Genomic DNA, 21,660 nt, shown 5'->3' with positions numbered 1-21,660 from the left:
GTTGCCCTGTACGCAAAAGTTCCCTTTTCTCTTTTCAGCGAGCATCTTAAAGGAGGATTTAGAATTCAAGGAAAAATAATACGTTTCATAATTTCTTTTGTTTTGTGCACAGCCTATGTGGATTGGCAGACTCTGCTCACAGTGACGTCTCTCAGCGGCCCCTAGTTATAGTTACCAGTCTCAGGTTCGACGCTCATGCACTATTCATTGGTGTATCACATCTCTCCTGCCCAACTTCAGACCCAGACAAACCCAATTCTTTTCTGTACAACTTTGCTTTGTAGCCCTTTTCTTACTGCTGTGTAAATGTCTAAAATGTTTATGTAGTGCTTCCGTCCAAATAAGAAGTTGCCGTTTCCCTTTCAGGATACCTCTTGGAGCTAGTCAGAGGAGGGAGACAAAAGCATTATTTTCTTGTATGGTATGTATTATTATATTTATCTTGTTAGCAGAGTTTAATAGCAGAGATATAATTAACAAAGCTAAATGTTTTCAGCTCTGTTAAAATGTTGAGCTGACTTCTTTTTTTAGATAGCAGAAATATCCAGAACTATGAATTCTCTGATTCTTGCAGTTGTATTTAATTGCATGCCTTTTGGTTATTTTAAATGTCTGAAACATGCATCTCATGAGTGTGTTTCATTACTTTGCTGAGGTCTTGGTTTTGACTAGGTTTCAAGCTTTGTAATGTGTTGAACATATATGGTGCAGAGTTGTGATGTGTTGCACTTGTTCTCGGTTATCAACTACTGCACACAGATCTAAAAATGTAGAGAAAATATTAGAAAAAACGTAAACAAAACAGGAAGAAAAAGTGTCAGCCCTTTAGGTCATTTGTGTATACCATAATTGAAATAATTAACACACTTGATCACATCTTTGCTGATTAATAATACCCTTAATTCACCTAATTTTAAGTGTATTATTTTTCACAATGCATGTGAAATGTATCCTCTTTAATTGATGTATTAAGGTCAGCTGATGTGAATAATTAAAAGCCTCTTTTGAAGGCTAATCCAGGGTGTGGTAGCACACACGGACAACCCTTTAAAAATTTTAGCATGCATGCTGCACTTTAATTCTGTCATGGCACTCTGAGATATTTTTCCTTAGTCATATGTTTTGGTTTTAAATAAATGCATTAAAGCATTAAACGTTTTAAATGCTCGTAGTAATTAAGGCATTTTCCAGTTGCTTTTGGACTTCTTTTTGAGAGCAATTAGTTGTTGGCCTACAAGATGTTGTGTCACAGTTTAGTCTGTTGCAGCTTTTCAGACAGAGTTTGCAGAACATTAATAAAAAATGTTAACGTCTTTGGTTTTAATTAAGTGAAAGTAGTCGAGCATACAGATGTTTAAGTAATTGCATCAAGAAAATGTACACATGATGTTTTCTTCATAAATATGCAAACGTATTGTCTATGACATAGTGAATCTCTTTAAATTGCTTTCACAGAGCACACAAAGTGTTTGTTTTGAACCATGAAGCGCAGTAAGCACCGTGGACACAAGGAGGACAGAAATGGAGGTACGAGTAGCTAAGATGGATGACTGAAGATTAGGTCAAAGAAGACATTACAAACTCCTCTCTGCTTACTAACCCTATCAGGCCACAAGAGAACATTCTGTCAAACCAAAGTTCAGTTTACATTTATTCTTATCCTGAAAAATACAAATGCAGAACTTACTTCACTTGACATATTTTGATCTTGTTGAGCTGTAAATGGATTTGTAGCTTTTGAGGCCTTTATTAATTAATGCTGCAGTAGACAAAAATGCTTTCATCAACTACATTATAACACCTTCTTTCTGCTTTTAATTGTCATGCACGACCCTTATCACTTGTCACTGACTTTCATATAAAGCCCCTAGGGTGAAAAGTGTTTGAGCAGGTTGTTCCGTGGTGCAACAACAAGTTGTCCTCATTGTGTGTCTTTCATACGATCTCCAGATGAGCCAGCTATTCTGGAAACGGAGAACCTGGACCGTCAGGGCATGTTCATGGGAGGAGGCCCAGATCCCGACACCATCTCATTGGCCTCAGTCACTGCCGTCACCACCAATGTATCAAATAAGAGGCGAGCATGGTTCTGTGGTGCATTTGGATACGTTTAAAAAAAACAAAAAAAAACATGTATTACTATATTTAATCATGTGACTCTGTCAGATTCTCACTAATGTCTGACACCTTGTTGTCTTACAGATCAAAGCCAGACATAAAGATGGAGCCCAGTTCTGGAAGACCAGTCGATTACCAAGTAAAATAGATCTTATTATCATTTTATTGGCCCGGTGTAATTTCTCTTAGGTGTCCTGATGCATTGCTGACCAGTTATTTGAATGTTATTATTCTTGCACAGGCATGTTTTTTGTCTGACACAATTGGCAAATAATCGGTCGCTTAAAAAATCATTAACTCAGCTGTCAATGACTTGATCCTTTAATTTCAGATCAGTGTGACAGTGATTGAAGCCAGACAGCTGATTGGACTGAACATGGATCCAATGGTCTGTGTGGAGATTGGAGAAGATAAAAAGTACACCTCAATGAAGGAATCAACCAACTGCCCATACTACAATGAAGTGAGTGAGCCATTACAACTTATATTTATATTCATATTTCTTTCAGTCAAGCTTGTTAAAAACAGGGTTGACACTAACAAAATCGCCAACAACTCTTTTCTCTTTCCAGTATTTTGTGTTCGACTTCCACGTCCCTCCAGATGTTATGTTCGACAAAATCTTGAAGTTGTCTGTAAGTTGTTTGATTCATAACATTGTAAAACAGATTCATATCCTTCCTTGTTTGCTACAAGACAAGTGTATTTAACATTGCAGTGTTAACTTCCCTGAACCAACTCTTAGGTAATCCACTCCAAAAATCTTCTGCGGAGTGGAACACTGGTTGGGACTTTTAAACTGGATGTTGGCACAATCTACTCCCAGCCCGGTAAAAAATCACTGAAAATCGGCTTTGTTATGAAACTATTTTACTGATATTTTAATTAATTTCTCTTCTTTTGTCCTGCAGAACATCAGTTTTACCACAAGTGGGCTTTGTTGTCCGACCCAGATGACATCTCAGCAGGTTGTAAAGGCTACATTAAGTGTGATATTGCAGTTGTGGCCAAAGGAGACACCATAAAAACTCCGCACAAGGCCAATGAGTCAGATGAAGATGACATAGAGAGGTAACTACATATTTATTGAACATGATTTCTGATTTTAAAGATATAAGAATAGGGTGAAACTGTAACTATTAGATATCCCCATGAAACTTCCCCTGGTTATTACTTACATTCAAACATCTATTTTTGTATTACAAGTGAAATGTTATGTTTGAATATGCAAATGAGGCATTACTAAATAATATGTAATAATCTGCTTACATATCCAGAACAGAAAACTGCAACAAAATTCTTGTTTAATTTTCTTGATATGTTAGAGCGGATTTTTTTTAATCTCTTTTTATCACTCCATAAATCAGAAAATACTGTCAACAGACATAAAAAAGTCATTTTCTTCCTATGGTTTTAGGCATAAAATATAAATTATGCTATGAATGATGTATGAACAAACCCCTCAGTAAAAACCTTCAAAAAATAGATAGGAATAAGTTAATAGGGGAATCTACAAATGGAAATAGACAAAGAGTTGTAAAATAAACACCTAAATGTATATTTCGGTTATTCTCTTTTACACTAGCCTGAAGGTAGATCAGTAGTAATGAAAATAAACCAGTGCATGAGAAAACAATGTTTTTGCCTGTACAGTCTTGCCTTAAGACGACAAGCTCAGATGTTCGCATCTTTTTTGTTTGCTTACTTTATTGTGTTCCATTTCTGTTTCAGCAATCTCTTGATACCAGAGGGGGTGCCTGCAGAGCGACAGTGGGCCCGTTATTACCTGAAGATCTACAGAGCCGAGGGACTCCCCAGAATGAACACCAGCATCATGGCCAACGTCAAAAAGGCCTTCATAGGAGAAAATAAGGACCTGGTGGATCCTTATGTCCAAGTACTGTTTGCTGGGCAGAGAGTGAGTAATAGTCAGGAAACCCAAACATTCATTGCCCTCTGTCCATTTGTCGGATTCTTCTTGTGATTGTAATGTATGATTTCAGGGGAAAACATCAGTTCAAAAGAGCTGCTATGAACCGATCTGGAATGAGCAAATTGTTTTCACCGAGATGTTCCCACCATTGTGCAAGCGCATGAAGATCCAGATCCGTGACTCAGATAAAGTGAATGATGTTGCTATGGGGACACACTTCCTGGACCTGCGGAAGATTTCCAATGATGGGGACAAAGGTGATGTACTGTTTAGAAATGTTTCCTTAAAAGAAAGTCTGAAATGTTGTTTTGATCTGGACAGAAAGTAGTGGGTGGTGCCATTTACAAAACATCATGAAGGTTCATTGTTATTCAATGAACTGCAGAAGAATTGATTTAAATAAGGGAACAGTTTGAGCAACTTTTACACACTTAGCACACTTAACATCAAGCATGCAGTTTTTTTTGACCTTGCAATCAGATCTACTCAGTGCTGTTCAAAGCAGTTATCAGGTACTACCATTCCATCCATAATTTGCTAATTATCAGATACAAATTCCATTTCTTTTTTACATCTCAGGCTTCCTTCCCACACTGGGACCTGCCTGGGTTAACATGTACGGCTCCACACGTACCTACACCCTGATGGACGAGTACCAGGAGTTAAACGAAGGGCTCGGAGAGGGAGTGTCCTTCAGGGCCCGTCTGCTCATCAGCCTGGGTGTGGAGATCCTGGACACCTCCTCGCCTGACATTACAAACTCCACAGAGGTGCAGTTGGAGGGAGTACCCAACATCTCAGAGGTGGGTCCCTGCTCGGTTGGGCAGCCATGCAGAGGAAGCCAATTGTTACTCATTGTGCTGCAGTTGTTGTGAATTATTAATTGTCTTCATTTAGCCCACCTGGTGCATTATTAACATGATGTTTGCATTAATTTGGCTTCTTTTTGTTGGTGGACAATGTAAGTCACACAGCAAATTCAATTGAGGACAGGTGAGATCGTAAACCCAGGTCCTTAGGGATTTAGTTCTCACTGTCCCACAGCTTGTGTTACAGGGTTGTCAGGACCACTACGTTTCTTTATATGTCATCAAAGTGTGACAGCTTTCAAAATTTGATGAAATCAAGTGTCTAAAGCAATAATAATAAAGAAAAAGTGAAGAAGTGAGACAGAGTTTACTCACATTGTCGCACTTGTTTGTCTATTTCACAGACCGCTACCGGGAAGGTTGAGGAATTTTTCCTTTTTGGGTCTTTCCTGGAGGCCACAATGATTGACAGAAAGATTGGTGACAAGCCCATGAACTTTGAGGTCACCATAGGTATTTTCCATTTACTTCTTGAGTCTCAAATCTTTGGATACTTAAACTCATTTTCAGTTTGATTTTTTAAGAACATTTCTTGAGAAATCTTCAAATTTTTAGTAAAAGTAACTTCTAGTGCTGCATATGAAAGTTGCATCAAGCAGTTTAAGGAATTACCACACATTGTTAACATTATGGTGTTGTTGCTGTAGTTCATATGATAGCAAGGAGTTTTGGAGACCAAGTTATCATCAGGAGTTGAAGGTGCTGCACATTTAATGATGTGACTACTAACCTAGATGCTGTGTGCCAGGTTACTATGGAAACGAGATTGATGGGCTTGCCAGGCCTAAAACGAAGGGGAAGAAAGGGGGAGGAGATGGTGACGAAGAGGAAACTGAACTGATCCACAACTCCAGTGATGAGGAGATGGATGATGACGGGGACCTGACCTCAGTGGCGACTACTCCTCCCATGAAACCTGTCATCACAGACCGGTCAGAGCGAAAACGAGAACATGGAAATAACAATTAATCCACTGTTTAGGAAGGGATTCATGAACGTAGCTAACTTAAACAAAAACACTGATACCTAGCTGTTTCTTTTATTGTGATTTTTAGATTGAATAGTTATACTTGTTTTACAGTACAGACCAGTATTATTTATGCCTTTTGAAATGTAAACCTAGAGCCTCCTCGATCAACATCACATTTTAACCAGCCGGGGAATGTATTTTTCCATCTGATGAAATGTATTCGTATCCTCAGAAACTACTTCCACCTGCCGTATTTTGAGAGGAAACCGTGCATCTACATCAAGAGTTGGTGGCAGGACCAGAGAAGGAGGCTGTACAATGCCAACATTATCGACAACATTGCAGATAAATTGGCAAGTCATGCACTTTACCAATAAGCAGATGAGCATAGTGTTAAGAAAATAGAACATAGTATTCATTTGGGTAGTGGAAGTTGAATACTGACTTTTGCTGAATGAATCTCAACATTTTCTATTGCTCCTACAGGAGGACGGACTGAATGATGTGCAAGAGATCATCAAGACAGAGAAGACCTATCCTGAGCGCAGACTGAGAGGCGTCCTTGAGGAACTCAGCCAGGGCTGCAGGTCTGTAGTGTGTAAACTTAAAACTAGTAGTTTTTAATTTTAAGTCTAATAGATGAGTATATACTTTGCCTCTGACTGAGCTCCACTTCTTTCAGTCAGTTTCTCTCGCTGGCAAACAAGGACCCGAATCAGTCTGGCAGAACCAAACTTGACAGGGAGAGACTGAAGCTGTGCATGTCAGAAGTGGTATGTCAACTACAAATGAGCTATGTGTTTCATTCTACACGTTATTTGTTAATATTTGCACTGTCTTGCTAAATGCTTGAGCGCTTTCTTGGTTTAGGAGAGCATCGGTCAGCAAGCTAAATCCATGAGGTCACAGGTGAAGAAAAGCACAGTGAGAGATAAAATCAAGCTGGCTCAGAACTTCCTCACAAGGCTGCGCTTCCTGGCTGATGAAGTGAGAGCCGCAACATAATAACTACCATTTACAAATGATTTTCTTTGTCGTGCATGTTCGTTTCATTGGGGTCGTTTCATGTTTAATGTGAGCATTCTTACTGCAGCCTCAACACAGCGTTCCTGATGTTTTCATATGGATGATAAGTAATGGCAAGCGCATTGCTTATGCACGTGTTCCCTCCAAAGACATCCTTTATTCCAGTACACAGGAGGAGATGGGAAAGGACTGTGGAAAAGTCAAGACAATCTTTCTGAGGGTGAGTTTTCACTAAATATAGTAAATTAATCAAAAGGCAGTCAATCGAATCCGTCATCTGTTTTTTTTTATCTTGCATCAAGTTCCCGATCACCTTCTGTTTCTGATTGTTATTTCTCTCATATACTAAAGATCCCTGGTAAGAAAGGTTTTGGACCTGCTGGCTGGACAGTCCAGTCCAAGATAGAGATTTATCTGTGGCTGGGTCTGACTAAACAGCGCAAAGACTACCTGAACGGCCTGCCCAATGGATTTGAGGAAAATAAGTTGTCCAGAGGACCCGGCATGCCGTGCACACCTCCCATCAGCCTCACCTACATGAGTAAGACCATCAACCAATTTAATATTTCTTTTATATTAAATTTACACTGAAACAAAGGCTGTAATAATAAAATGAGCTATCCAATATTTAAAAAAATACCCTCACACATTTAGTGTAGGGTCGGCCCGATTCATCAAATTTATTTTCAATTACAAGTTTTGTCTTCCAACGATTATAAAGACAAGATAATCAAGATGAGTAATTTTAAATAATCATGATCTGAAAATTGACTAAAATAATTGATTTCATTTGGTCTTTATTTGTCTACAGTGAAACAGATCTTCCAGCTGCGGGTCCACATGTACCAAGCTCGCAGCCTGTTTGCTGCTGACAGCACAGGTCTGTCCGATCCCTTTGCAAGAGTTTTCTTCTCAACACAAAGCCAGGTCACTGAGGTGAGTACACTCAAAGGGATATGATTTATCAAAAAGCACATCCTGCATCTTTATCAAATGTTCTTCTTCCAGGTGCTGGCTGAGACTCTGTGCCCGACATGGGACCAGCTGCTGGTCTTTGAGAATGTGGAGCTGTTTGGAGAGGCTACCGAACTGAGAGACGACCCTCCTATTATTGTCATTGAACTTTATGATCAAGACACAGTGGTAAGGGTTTCTCTGAAATAGAGACGCCTCTCTGTTTTCAATTTGTGAGCAAACAGTCTACCATTGCCCAGCTTCAATTACCAGATAGCAACCGTTCTCCTCCGTCCTTATCATTCTGATAATTTAAGTCGGAGTCTGCCTGTCTTTCACTTGAAATGTAAGACTAAACATGTCACTTCATGAGTTTAAAACCAGTATGTGATATGCCCTCAATACATGTGTTTATCGTTAAGAACCTGATATGAATAATATTTGAAAGAATGCTTTTGCTGACTGACAATTCTATATTTGCTCCTGACAATAACACGATTGTTTTGGATGACCCTTTGGATAAGTAGAGTGTGGATTCTGATGGCTTGATGTACTGTAGAAGCACTGTAATGTGTGCAGAGTAGATTGTATTGAAAGGCATGCAAGAGGAATAAGATATGTCCCTAAGGATGGATAGATATATGAACTTATACCTGTTGCATTCCTTTAAGTAACATTTTGTGCTTTTTGTATGTGGCCAACAGATAATTTGGACTCTTCATAACCACTAACTGCAAGAGAGATTCAATATTATTATTGTTATTATTTAAACATTAAGTCATATTTCAATGATCTTATAAATTACATAAATTCATCTGTTTTGCAGTTCACTGGTTATTTTAGGTATGTTGCTTTTGTTCACTTTTACCTTCAATGGTTTTTTTATCGAGTCTGCCTAGAAACATGTGCATCTCAAGCCATGTTTCTTCCTACTGATAGAACGAATCCAATAATGAATGATTACACCATAATCGACCTTTTCTAAAATATATACATGTGTGTTATGAACACTGATGGATTGGATATGGTAGGCTAAAAAGACCATTCTATCAAATATTCAACCTAGAATTCATGTTTTAAGTCTGAAATACAAATTTACTATGTGCTTCCAGGGTAAAGCTGACTTCATGGGCAGAACATTTGCCAAACCTGTGGTCAAGATGGCCGACGAGCACTATGGTCCCCCACGCTTCCCTCCTCAACTGGAGTACTATCAGATCTACCGTGGGAACTGCACCGCCGGAGAAATGCTGGCAGCCTTTGAACTGCTGCAGGTCAGACTCTCAGATACAGACACCATCTTGCTGTGAGGGTAGTGTTTAAAGTACATTTAAAATAAATGATTTATAATGCTTTCCTTGTGTTGTCTGTTAGATTGGCCCCAATGGGAAAGCTGACCTGCCTCCCATAGACGGTCCCACAGACATGGACCGTGGCCCGATCCTGCCAGTACCGCTGGGGATAAGACCAGTGCTCAGCAAATATAGGATTGAGGTGAGAGACTTTGTGTTTGCTTCAACTTTACCAGTGTTATTTATTTATTAACAGAAAAGGAAAGGAAAACAACAACGAAATCAGCGAACCTCCCTGTCCCTCAGGTTTTGTTCTGGGGCTTGAGGGACTTGAAGAGGGTGAATCTGGCCCAGGTGGATCGGCCTCGTGTGGACATTGAATGTGCCGGAAAGGGTGTACAATCCGCCCTCATCCCCAACTACAAGAAAAACCCCAACTTCAGCACCCTTGTCAAGTGGTTTGAAGTGGTAATCATCATTTAAATGACATTAACCCCCTTTTTATTAAATTTAAGTCAAATTTACATTCCATGCACAGTAGAAACAAACTATTCTAAAAAAATAATTCAATGTAAAATTATTATTATCAATTAAAATAATTCTTGATTTTGTGTGTCAGGATTTGCCTGAGAATGAGTTGCTTCACCCGCCACTGAACATCCGAGTTGTGGACTGCAGGGCTTTTGGCCGCTACACTCTGGTTGGCTCCAATGCCGTCACCAGCTTGCGGAAGTTCATCTACAGGGCAACAGACAAGCAGGCCAACAACTGGTCCACTACAGGTATAAACTAAAACCTGGAGGCACATTACATCATAGTGCATTTTCTTTACATCAGTTACTTGAACAACATACAGTAATCACAACTGAAAAGATAAACTACAGTATGTGTTTGCCAGCTCAAAACCAATGAGAGTTTCCAGTTATATAGATATACACATTCACAGTCTTTGTTTATCTTTCAGAGGAAATCATTGTTGTCAACATGGAATCTCAGCCTGGTTTTAAAAAGATGGACACCGTGGTCAAACTGGACTCTGTAAGTTTGTACATTTTGTCTAACCTTTATTAAAAGAATTAGTCCCAGTCTGAAAAATAATGAATAATCAACAGACAGCATTTGCACGCTAGAAAAAACTAACAAACGTCACATTATTTGATCTGGTTTTCTACATAGGGCTCTGATGCTGTGGTCAAAGTGGAGGTAAGCAAAGTGCTTTACACTTTATTCTTAAAAATTGAAAGATGTTATATTGTTGCAAAGAAACCCTAAAGCTTTGACTGACAATATATTTATTGCGTATTGTATCAAAAGGATGACGACAAGGATGGAAAGGGTAAAAAGAAGAAGAGGAAGAAGGGTGATGAGATTGAGGAGGAGGAACTTGACGAAAGCATGTTGGACTGGTGGTCCAAATATTTTGCCTCCATTGAAACTTTAACAGAGGTGAGTAACAGGAAAACAGCACAGCCCTCTTGAGTTCTTCTTTAGCTTTACTTGACTGCAGAGTTGGATACATTTAGGCCATAAAGTATGACGGCAGCTAAATGCTCTTATATTGTTTTTTTTTAATTGGTCAACCTAAGTATCTTGAAGAAAGTTTTGGTCTTGATAAATTCAGTTGAGCAATGACCATCTGCTCCTGCAGGTTCTCAAGGCTCAAGAAGCTGCTCTCTCAGATTCAGAGGACAAAGATGACATGGACATTGCAGATGGTGGAGGTAAAACCGCAAACAAGACCAGTGTGTTTGTTTATGTAATCCATTTCAAAGTTTTATATTATCCAGCATGATTTTGTGTACCTCTTCGTCAGCCCTAAACCAAGTAGTAGCTACAAGTACTCCTTGTCTTAATGTGGTGGAGTAGCTGTGGTGTTTTTGGTAAGGTCATAAAACAGAGGAAAACTAAATATAAAACAGTCAGATGCTAATCCTTAGATTATCTGAACTCTCTGGCAGAAATCACCACCCGTCTTGCACTTTGACCGTGCATATTGTGTTCGTGCATGTTCATCTATTATGAGCTGACTAACTCTGATTGTTTTCTTCTACAGTGCAGTAGTGAACCTCGTAGCCCAAGAATGCCTCCATGTAGATGCTGACATGAATCCAAATTTCCTTACGTGGGACAACCGCTTTTTCTCTCCCATATGCATATTAGCCGTATGCTTACCATGAAAGTTGTCAATGAAAAATTACAGTCAATCAAACACACAGACAGTCCAATTTGATGACATGATGATCATTTACCAGGCTGCACAGAACCAACTATTTATATTTATATATTTATGACAAAATATTATAAATACACTGCATTATATGGTACATATTACTGACATGACTTGACTTTGGATGATAATAAGTGAGAGCTTCAATGAGCTATACAGAGATTACACAGCTACCTGCTTGGAGGATCCTGTCACACCACCAAGTATCCCCATTGAATTGTATACTTCTGTAGTATACAATTCAATGGTATGCTTGTCGTTTACAACTGTTTTTGGCAACTTTCATGTCGAATTCATGTCTCGAGTGCTCTGCTTCTCCAACCCCCACCCCCACTCTCCCTCTTCGCTCTGTCCTCACCGCAAACCTGTACTCAGATATCAAACCTGATGACTCTCCTGTGAAAGGCACCAAGAGAGGAAAAGGAAAGAAGGAAAAGAAGAAGCTGGGATTCGATCCATTCGAGAAGAAAAAGCCAAAGCTGGATGAACTGAAGGTACCGCACTCAGCACCTACACCACAGCTAAGAGCAGTCTGCATTCAGCCTGTTTAGTATATATATATATATATATATATATGTATATATATATATATATAAATAAAAATATGGTCTTACTTGAGAAGATGGGATAACCTGGAAAAAGTGTCACATTCTCAGAAAAAGAGATCATTCAAACCCAAATTTATGTTTCGTGTTCTCGACCAAGGTGTACCCTAAGGAACTGGAGAGTGACTTTGACAGCTTTGAAGACTGGCTCCATAGCTTTAACCTGTTCAGGGGAAAAGGTGGTGATGATGACGACCAAAACGTGACGGATGAGGACAGAATTGTTGGAAAATTCAAAGTAGGAACAAAATGTTAGGAGTACAACACAAATTGTATCCTTCAATTACATCAATAGTTTGTATAAACCTTTGACATTTATTGAAAACAGTCATAGATTTATCTTTTGTTTAGCTAATATAAGACTTTAGTAGACAGTCATACAGAATACATTGCAAGTTATTTTGTTTTTTTTGCAGTATAACAATTCATTTGTTTGACTGTGTCCCTTTAGGGCTCACTGTGCATGTACAAAGTGTCGGATGACATGCCCAGAGACATGAGCTTCGACTCCAACATGGGAATGTTTCAGAACATTCCTCACAACGACCCCATTAATGTCCTCGTCCGCATCTACGTTATCAGGGTAGGCTACACCTTTGGCGCTTTAAGGATTCAAGGATTTATCATTGTCAATATATAAAACAGGACCACACAAAGAAATGTGTTGTTGTAGGTCCCACCCTGCTGTACAGAATGACAGAATGTGAACAATAAAATAGGCAATAAAACAGAAAACTACATTATATTTACAAGGAATATACAGTTGCGTATTTGCATTGGTATAGTTTAGTTTGGTCAAGGGGTTTAAAGCTAAGGCTGTTATCACTAGTCCTAACTTGGCGTGAGCTGAAGAGGGTAAGGGCTGCTTTCACACACCAGGGAGGGTAGGCTGGGGTAGGTTAGCTTACCAGATAGCAGGCTATTTAGTTTAGATGTTCCTGCGACAAGGCGCCAGGTCCCAGTTTTGTGAGAGGCGAGCTCAATCTTGTTACTCCAGGTCAGGTTTTGTTGTTTTTAAATCCTCAAAACATTAGTGCAGGTGTCCATGTGCTGAGACGGTGTGAAACTGTGGTGTGGGCTGAGTAGCACCTTTAAAAGTGAGTGTCTCTTACAATGTGTAATATCAGTGTAATGTGAAATTATAGTGCGGATAGAAAACTTTGATTGTAGTAGATTTACTGCCTTTTAATGAGGATGCTATTGGAGACGCTCAGATTATCCATTTCACTCATAAATTATCCAATTTCTTTTGGTAGGCAACTGATCTGCATCCAGCTGACATTAACGGGAAAGCTGATCCATACATTGCAATAAAACTGGGAAAGACAGAGATCAAAGACAAAGAGAACTACATCTCAAAACAGCTGAACCCTTTGTTTGGCAAGTAAGTGGAAATGCTTCATTTCTGATGCGATCCTTAAAAATTTGGAGAATATTGATAATAATAACTTGACAAATGCTGCATTTCTTTTCAGATCATTCGACGTGGAGGTCACATTCCCAATGGACTCCACACTCACTGTGTCAATTTATGACTGGGACCTGGTGGGAACCGATGATCTGATTGGAGAAACCAAAGTTGACCTTGAGAACCGTTTCTACAGCAAACACAGAGCAACATGTGGTATTACATGTAACTACGCCATGTAAGTGTCAAATACCAAACTCCCTGTCGCAGAGTGGTAGATTGTGTAAAAATAGTGGTTACAGGATCAGTGAAGTATGATGAAGATTCAGGTTTCATAAGTCAGAATTGAGCATGAAATTGACTTTAAAATACTTACATTTTCATAGTTGTATATGTCGGATTTTTTAATTTAATGTCCTAACCTCTTTTATTGAAGCTGCTTTTATTACATATTCAATCAATCAATCAAAATGTTACTATAGACTCAGGGTCCAGATAAAAGACATCACTTAGAATGAATCACACAAAAGCACAATATGAAAACATGGTTTAAAAGCAGGCACTTAATATTCTCATTGCACAATGCTATTTGAAGTCTCCGTTAGCTTGCTCTCCCGTAGTTTGACCACAAGTGTGCAGTATACAGTAGAGTGGTACAGTAGTCTTTGAACAGAGACATCTTCAGTCCATCTGTAGTGCATAACAGGAGGTTGCTTGCGCATCCACCATGTGGCATTTCCTATAAATATCTTCATCATCTGTCAGTTTTCCTGTAATAACATGTCCAAGATATTCAGGCGCTCATTAAAAGTCAGGAAATGTTAGATGTTTTTCAGAATCTGATCTACACATTGTAGGGATATCATGAGTTTATACAGTATAATGCATTGTTTATTATGTAACTGTGACTGTTTTTTGCTCTTTTCCGTAGCCATGGTTACAATGTGTGGCGGGACCCGATGAAACCCACACAGATCCTGGCTAAGCTGTGTAAGGAAGGCAAACTGGATGGGCCTCACTACGGCCCTGGAGGAAGAGTGAAGGTGGAGAATCGTGTCTTCATGGCACAGACTGAGATAGAGGATGAAAATGGTACATTCCCTTTTGTTTGTCCCACTTAATTTGACTAATTTCCTACCGTAATCATATTTTTACTTAAAAAAAAGGAATTTGATGATGTGTGTCAGGTCTGAAGAAGCAGACCGAGGAACATCTGGCTCTGACCGTGTTGAAGCACTGGGAGGAAATCCCACGGGTTGGCTGCAAACTTGTCCCAGAACATGTGGAGACCAGACCACTGCTCCATCCTGATAAACCAGGAATTGAACAAGTGATTGCTCAACTTTAGCTTACTACACATTTAAATCAAATCAATTTATACTATAACGTGCACTTTTTAAGACCGTATTTCCTTATGTTCAATTGCTTTTAGGGAAGAATTGAGATGTGGGTGGATATGTTCCCTAAGGATATGACTGCACCTGGCCCTGCCCTCGATATTTCACCAAGGAAACCAAAAAAGTATGTTCTCTATTCAAACCTGTCCGTTTACAGCTTTTACAAACAGTGCTGATAAAAAGTCCAGCAGCCCGAGGAGTTCATCTAAATAAATGTTAAGGTTTAAGGCACTCTTTTCATCGTCGTAACTGATTAGCGTTTCATTGTGTCATGTTTGTGACCAGGTTTGAACTGAGGGTGATAATCTGGAACACAGATGAAGTTGTTCTAGAGGATGATGATATCTTCACTGGCGAGAAATCCAGTGACATATTTGTGCGAGGGTAATTATAAACACTACATGACTTCTAAGTTTCATTTTTCATATTTTTGCCGTCTTTATTAAGGCACAACTAGACCAAAACACAATAAATTGCAGCACAAAATGATCTGTTTTAGATTGACATGAAAAAACAACCAATTATTAAAAACAATGTTCGAGATTGTGAATCTATCCCACAACTTTTCCTGTAACAGCTGGTTGAAAGGGCAGCAGGAGGACAAGCAGGACACAGATGTCCACTACCACTCCATCACTGGAGAGGGCAACTTCAACTGGCGCTTCGTCTACCCCTTTGACTACCTCATGGCTGAAGAGAAGATCGTCATCTCCAAAAAAGAGTCCATGTTCGCTTGGGATGAGACTGAATACAAGATCCCAGCTCGTCTTAATCTGCAAGTGTGGGATGCTGACCATTTCTCTGCAGATGACTTCTTAGGTGCAGTGGATGATCATTTATGATAACGCTGGCTTGATGAATCACTTTTATTGCCACACAGTTAAAAAAGAAGCTGCTCAGAGGGCAACTTGAGAGCTTTATTGACCAAATACCACTTTTGAAGACTGGACCATCCTGAGACATGGATCCGTCTGTTAACTACTTATTGTTTATTCCACTGTGTCAAGTAAGCTTTATTGCATTTTACTGAGTTAAATAATGTCTCTTTATAGGTGCAATTGAGCTGGACCTGAACCGTTTTCCACGTGGTGCAAAGACTGCCAAGCAGTGCACCATTGAGATGGTGACAAATGAAACGGAGATGCCCATCGTCTCCATCTTCAAACAGAAGAGGATCAAAGGCTGGTGGCCATTTGTGGCCAGAAATGAAGATGATGAGTTTGAACTCACGGTAGGTCAGAGTTAAAAGCAACCCGAAATGTTGAACCTAACAATGAAATGAATAAATGTCTATGAGCTGGAAAAATAAAACCTAAAAACCTCTTTGTTTTCCTCTTTTGTCTTTTTAGGGAAAAGTGGAAGCAGAGCTGCATCTCCTGACAGGAGAGGAAGCAGAGAGAAGCCCAGCTGGCGAAGGACGCAACGAACCAGAGCCACTGGAGAAACCCAAGTATGAAGGATGTTCTGTTATCACCCCACTGGTCACATTACTGATGACCACTCTTTTGATCTGATTTTCTATGGCTTGGCTACCTTTCACCCTTGTCATAAACACACAGACACACAAATGCATACATGTTGTTCAGCAATTAAAAACAGTTCAATCCCAAAAGTTGGTCTAATGAAAAACAGGCCAGAACAAACAACATAAATACTGTAATAAATAAAATTATTTTAAATGCATGAATAAATAAAAGCATAAATGCATGAATAAATAAAAGCATAAATCATCATAAACAAAATGTGAATTCTCAACCAAGCATAAAACAACTATAAGCAAACTTTTAAAAAATTATAAAATTACATAATAAAACAATAAAACAATTTCCCGAAATGAGGAAAAGACATTTGTATTGACTTCGACCAAGTTCTGGACTTATACCTAGGATCTTCTTTCTTTACATGGTAAGTTGCTGTTTCCTCATACCTTTTATGTATTTCTACCTAGAGTCATCTTTAAGTTCTCAAAATAACCGTAAATTGTTTCTCTGTCTTGCCTTTTACTTTATCGTAATTTCAATATTATCAGCTATATTTTACATTTTAGTTCGTCTTAGAAAGAGTGCAACAATAATGCTCCGTAATGCTGGAAGTCTGTATTACTGAACACCTTTGTTTTTGTCCTTCCAGCCGCCCTGACACCAGCCTTCTGTGGTTTCTCACTCCCTTCAAGGCCTTTAAAAACTTGGTCTGCAACCAGTACAAGTGGCTGACCATCAAGATTGTCTCAGCTCTCCTGCTGCTGGCCATGCTGGCTCTTTTCCTCTACAGCATGCCTGGTTACATGGTCAAGAAAATGCTGGGAGTCTGAGATGTTGCTCAGACACCTTTTGAAGAAGGTTCCAGCAATTGAATGAACCAGATGGCTTCTTTTCCTTTCCTACTTTCTGTCTACAGTTTCTATTCAATCATAAAAACTAAATGGAACTAATGAAATGATTTAAGTAGACCCCATGTGTCATTTTATGAGCCAAGATAAAAAACAACAACAAAGCAACTTGCTTTGACAATGCTTTCAAAAGAGCCAGCTTGGCATTTAGCGTATAAATAACACGCCAATGTCTTAAATTATTTTGCGTTTGCATTTTTTTCGTGTCATTTCATGTAATTTAGTCTCTACTGACTTATATAGTGATTAATTATAGAGATTGATAAAGGGTGGAGGATGGAGTTTCACCCAGGAAACCGCTGTTCGTGTCCCGCGTGAAACTAAAAGTGGACTTTTTTTACTTGACTACTCACATATATAACTTAGTTTACATAACAAACTTATTTAAACCCAAACAATGATCTTTTCCTAAACCCAACCAAGTAGTTTTTTGCCTCAACATAATGAGAACAGGGTGTTAAATGACACAAAAAGCTTCTAAGCATATTCTCCTCAATCTTAGAAATTTGTTTATTGATTTGGATATTCCTATACTGACTCTCAGCTATCAGTTGACAAAAAATAGATTATTTAAGATACTCAATGTTGATAGACCACTTGTCAACGTTTTGTGTAAAAGGGAAAATCCATAATTTATCATTATGTGAGGATCAGCGTTGGTGCATCCAAAATATCATGTTGAGTGAGTGTAACCTCATATCCATGCAAACTCACTGAGCAGGTAAAGGAACGAGGCAATACCTCCAAAGTACGGTAGAAGTCAATCCCAATAGTCACTAATGATATTTGCTGTCTGTCGATCAAATTGATTCAGATGTCTCTTGCAACATTTCTGTCATTTCATTGCATATTTAGATGCAAATGAAGCGTGTTTGAAAAAATAACACCAGCTCAGTTTAGGTTTAAGTAGTTTTAATGAAGCGATGCAGCCTCATCACTCCACATTTCAATATATCTTAGTTTTCCATAGAAAAATGTTTGTATGATGTAAAAGATTTAAAGAAGAACTTCTATTTTTAGCCGTGGTTATCCAGATCATTTTACTTAATTTGCCTTTATTTATACAGGTAAAATCTCATTGAGACCCAGGGTCTCATTTGCAAGAGAGACCTGTTCAATCATACAAGCGTGACAATAAATCCCAATGTGCAGTGCTTTGAAGACATAGTCAGCTACTGGGGGAAGTGAGAACTTCATCCGAGATCAAACCTGGTTAATTCATGGTGTATTTCACTTGATCAAGAGGAAATGAAGGAAAGAACAATATAAGCAACAACTGAAAACAGCTGCAGTGGAAGCTTGGAAACAGATTTCTATTACAAGGAGCGATTTAACCATTGCCTTAGTAACGCCTGCTGTACATGAAATTAAACATCATTTTTCAAGTTTTGTGCATTTTTGTCAATATCCTGGTTAGGTTAGCACAGATTTACACTGGTTTACATGAATGTTCATTTGCATTTAATGTCAAGAGCATACGGAATTTAAATTGAGTTGCAAAAAACACAAAGCAGTTTGTTAAAATCAGATTAAAAGATCCGAGAAAGTCTTCATTAGCACAACACTCAAGTTTACATCTATATATACAGTACATTTAAAGAGTTATCGGTCACTGTATTTATTCCTCCGGTCCACACAGTGGCTGTAAAATGATGCCTTGCTAACCTCGAATGAAAGCGATGTGGGAAAAACTGCGGTCCTCATGCCACGCAAAAAAGCTTTTCGGTGTTTAGCCAAAGTTAAAATGCAGCTTCAGCAGTCTGAGAAGCAAAATCAAGTGGGTGTCTTCCAATGTTTGTAGTTTTAGTCTGAAATTCACTCACGTTTGTTTTGTTAAACAGTGCTTTCATGCTGAACTGCAGTGACAGAGTAACAAACAGGGAAATTTATACTAAAAAGACTGGGACTTTGAAAGATACGCGCTAGATTTGTCTTAGCTATGACCCCATGTGCATTTAAGCTAATGTTAAAACGCATTTTTAAGTGGAGTTAGGACTGGATTTTGTCCTGTAATTCTTAGAGCAGTTACCGTGAAGTGATTATTTCAGCAGACGTGACCGGTCTTGACAAGAGGAATGAGCGACCCATACATTTTTCCACGTACAGTACGAACAACCGTTTCAGTTCTGACACCAACACAACTGATACATGCTCAATAACAGGAGTCCAACAGGGAAATCAAACCTGGTGTGGAAGTAAGCAGATCTCCTCTCAGGTTATATCAGAGCTTTGAAGGAGCATCTTTTTATGTACGTTATTTTAGATCGTTGATTGTCTTTGGTATTCTTTAATTCTGTGTACGTTTCTGTGCTCCTCCAGTCGTCCAGATATCGCCCTCCTCTGGTTCCTCATCCCTTTCAAAGCTGCGAAACACCTGATCTGTGACCAGTACAGGTGGCTGACCATCAAGATCGTCACGGCTCTCCTGCTGCTGGCCATCTTGGCTCTCTTCCTCTACAACATGCCCGGTTACATGGTGAAGAAAATGTTAGGGGCCTGAGTTAAAACCAGCAAATAGTGTGCATTCAGTAAATGTTAGAATTGTTTTGTCAAGTTTACTTATTTATTTGACTAAATAATTGTTACATATAACATATCGCTACTGTTGGTGTGACAACTGCAGCCTGTCTTGTTTCTTGAAGTGCAGTTCCCATTAAATTGTAATGTAATGTCCATTAATCACCTATGAGTTGGCTTATGTTGGCGTTTTCTTGCTTAACAATGTTTTGTCCTGTTAATGTACAATATTTCAAATTTGTGCATAAATATACGTCTGAAACACCTTGACTTCCTGGTAGTCCTGTCATTTGTATACATATGTTTTATGAAACTGAAAGGACAGTGGCAGCACGGTGATGTGGTGGTTAGCGCTGTAACCTCATAGCCGGGTTGCCGGTTCGAATCCGGGCTGGGGCCCTTCTGTGTGGAGTTTGCATGTTCTCCCTGTGTCTGCGTGGACTTTCTCTGGGCTAAATTGCCCGTAGGTGTAAATGTGATGTTTGTACTCGCCTTACGCCCGATGTCAGCTAGGACCGGCTCCAGCCCCCCTGCGATAGGGCCAAGCGGTTGAAGATGGATGGATAGACATTTGTGGCTCAGTCAATAATATGCATTTCATTCTTACAGAATCAAGTAAAAGCTAGCTTCCTTTTTTAAACTTCCAAAGTAAAACAGAAATAGCTACTACACAAACAATGACTTACACCACTGTCAAAGTAAAATGATTTAAGCAATTTTAATAAATCCACCCAATCCCTTCCTTGCCGTGCTCTTGAAAGTGAAGATCATCTTTTCTTTAGAAGTCTATGGTAAAGTTTCAAAACAAACTTAAATGGAGTATCACATCTCATTTACACCTTTACAATATAACATTTGCCTCCTCTGAGTCTTTTATTTCATCATAATCTGGTGGAATCAAAATTACATTTATGAAAAACAACCTGATTGCATTGAGGAGAATCTGTAAAATAGTTGCGGTGGTTGGAGGAAGAACGTGTTGTCCACCTGAACCAGAGTGTTTTTGGTTCAGTCCAAAAGTACTTTACTTTAAAACGCCAAATTACTCTTGATGGTTGGCCAGCACCTTGCATGGTAGCCAAGGGCGCTGCTTACCAGCAGGCAAGGCAGGTAACTGCTTGGAGCCAGTAGGGGGCCCCGTTCCAGAGGTGTTTTGTTTATTTTCACTCTGTTTGCAAGCAACGTACATGATCTAGTCCAAACAAACTTATAATGGTCATGAATGCTGGTTTGAATTTTTGCCTAGGGCCCCAACAAACTCTAGAATCACCTCTGATCACTCTGTTATTATACATGTTACACACACAGGCCCGAAATACACACACATGCACAAACAGGACCTATATTCATGCAAGTAATGGAGAGATGTCAGAGCGAGGGGGCTGCCAATGGATCGGCGCCCCGAGCAGTCGGGGGTTCGGTGCCTTGCTCAACAGCACCTCTGCAGTGCAAGAGCTGAACTGGCACCTCTCCAGCCACTAGTCCACACTCCATTAATGGTCCACACAGGGACTCGAACCGGCTAACTTATGGGCTGAGCTACTGCCGCCCCCCCATGAGCACTATATAAATGCGGTCCATTTACCAAATAGGTTACCTTCAATTCTAGTGGAGGGGAAGTGATTATTAGCTTAAGTTGTATCAGTACTTTGTCACCGCACCACTTATGAAACAATGAAACCAATGGATTTGTTTAGTTTATATTGTCAAATCTCTCATTTCTACACCGTTTGTCTCCACCAGTCGTCCAGATATCGCCCTCCTCTGGTTCCTCATCCCTTTCAAAGCTGCGAAACACCTGATCTGTGACCAGTACAGGTGGCTGACCATCAAGATCGTCACGGCTCTCCTGCTGCTGGCCATCTTGGCGCTCTTCCTCTACAACATGCCCGGTTACATGGTGAAGAAAATGTTGGGGGCTTGAGACATTGTATGGATTTTGCTATTTCCCACAC

General features: G+C 39.4%; 1 protein-coding gene across 1 annotated transcript; it reads left to right on the top strand.

Annotated features, from left to right (window-relative positions):
* Positions 1 to 1,481: 1,481 nt before the first annotated feature.
* LOC310954359 (otoferlin-like) lies at positions 1,482 to 19,688 on the top strand (the record flags this gene model as incomplete). Its single annotated transcript, XM_083923783.1, has 41 exons — positions 1,482 to 1,527; positions 1,951 to 2,077; positions 2,203 to 2,257; positions 2,450 to 2,581; positions 2,691 to 2,753; positions 2,864 to 2,948; positions 3,030 to 3,189; positions 3,850 to 4,036; positions 4,122 to 4,308; positions 4,631 to 4,854; positions 5,265 to 5,373; positions 5,669 to 5,852; positions 6,123 to 6,243; positions 6,377 to 6,481; positions 6,577 to 6,663; positions 6,761 to 6,877; positions 6,984 to 7,136; positions 7,268 to 7,457; positions 7,728 to 7,852; positions 7,925 to 8,059; positions 8,983 to 9,144; positions 9,245 to 9,364; positions 9,469 to 9,630; positions 9,782 to 9,944; positions 10,127 to 10,200; positions 10,339 to 10,365; positions 10,477 to 10,608; positions 10,811 to 10,883; positions 11,765 to 11,883; positions 12,095 to 12,232; positions 12,446 to 12,577; positions 13,251 to 13,378; positions 13,470 to 13,640; positions 14,334 to 14,494; positions 14,590 to 14,732; positions 14,835 to 14,923; positions 15,085 to 15,183; positions 15,377 to 15,618; positions 15,852 to 16,030; positions 16,149 to 16,249; positions 19,508 to 19,688. 41 exons carry the CDS (start codon positions 1,482 to 1,484, stop codon positions 19,686 to 19,688), a joined length of 5,388 nt encoding a protein of 1,795 aa, XP_083779909.1.
* Positions 19,689 to 21,660: the final 1,972 nt, after the last annotated feature.

The sequence above is a fragment of the Echiichthys vipera genome (genome assembly GCF_963691815.1).
Source record: "Echiichthys vipera genome assembly, chromosome: 12".
NCBI lineage: Eukaryota > Metazoa > Chordata > Actinopteri > Perciformes > Trachinidae > Echiichthys > Echiichthys vipera.
Note: the sequence above shows the minus strand (reverse complement) of the source record. Positions and strands in the feature narration are given on the sequence as shown.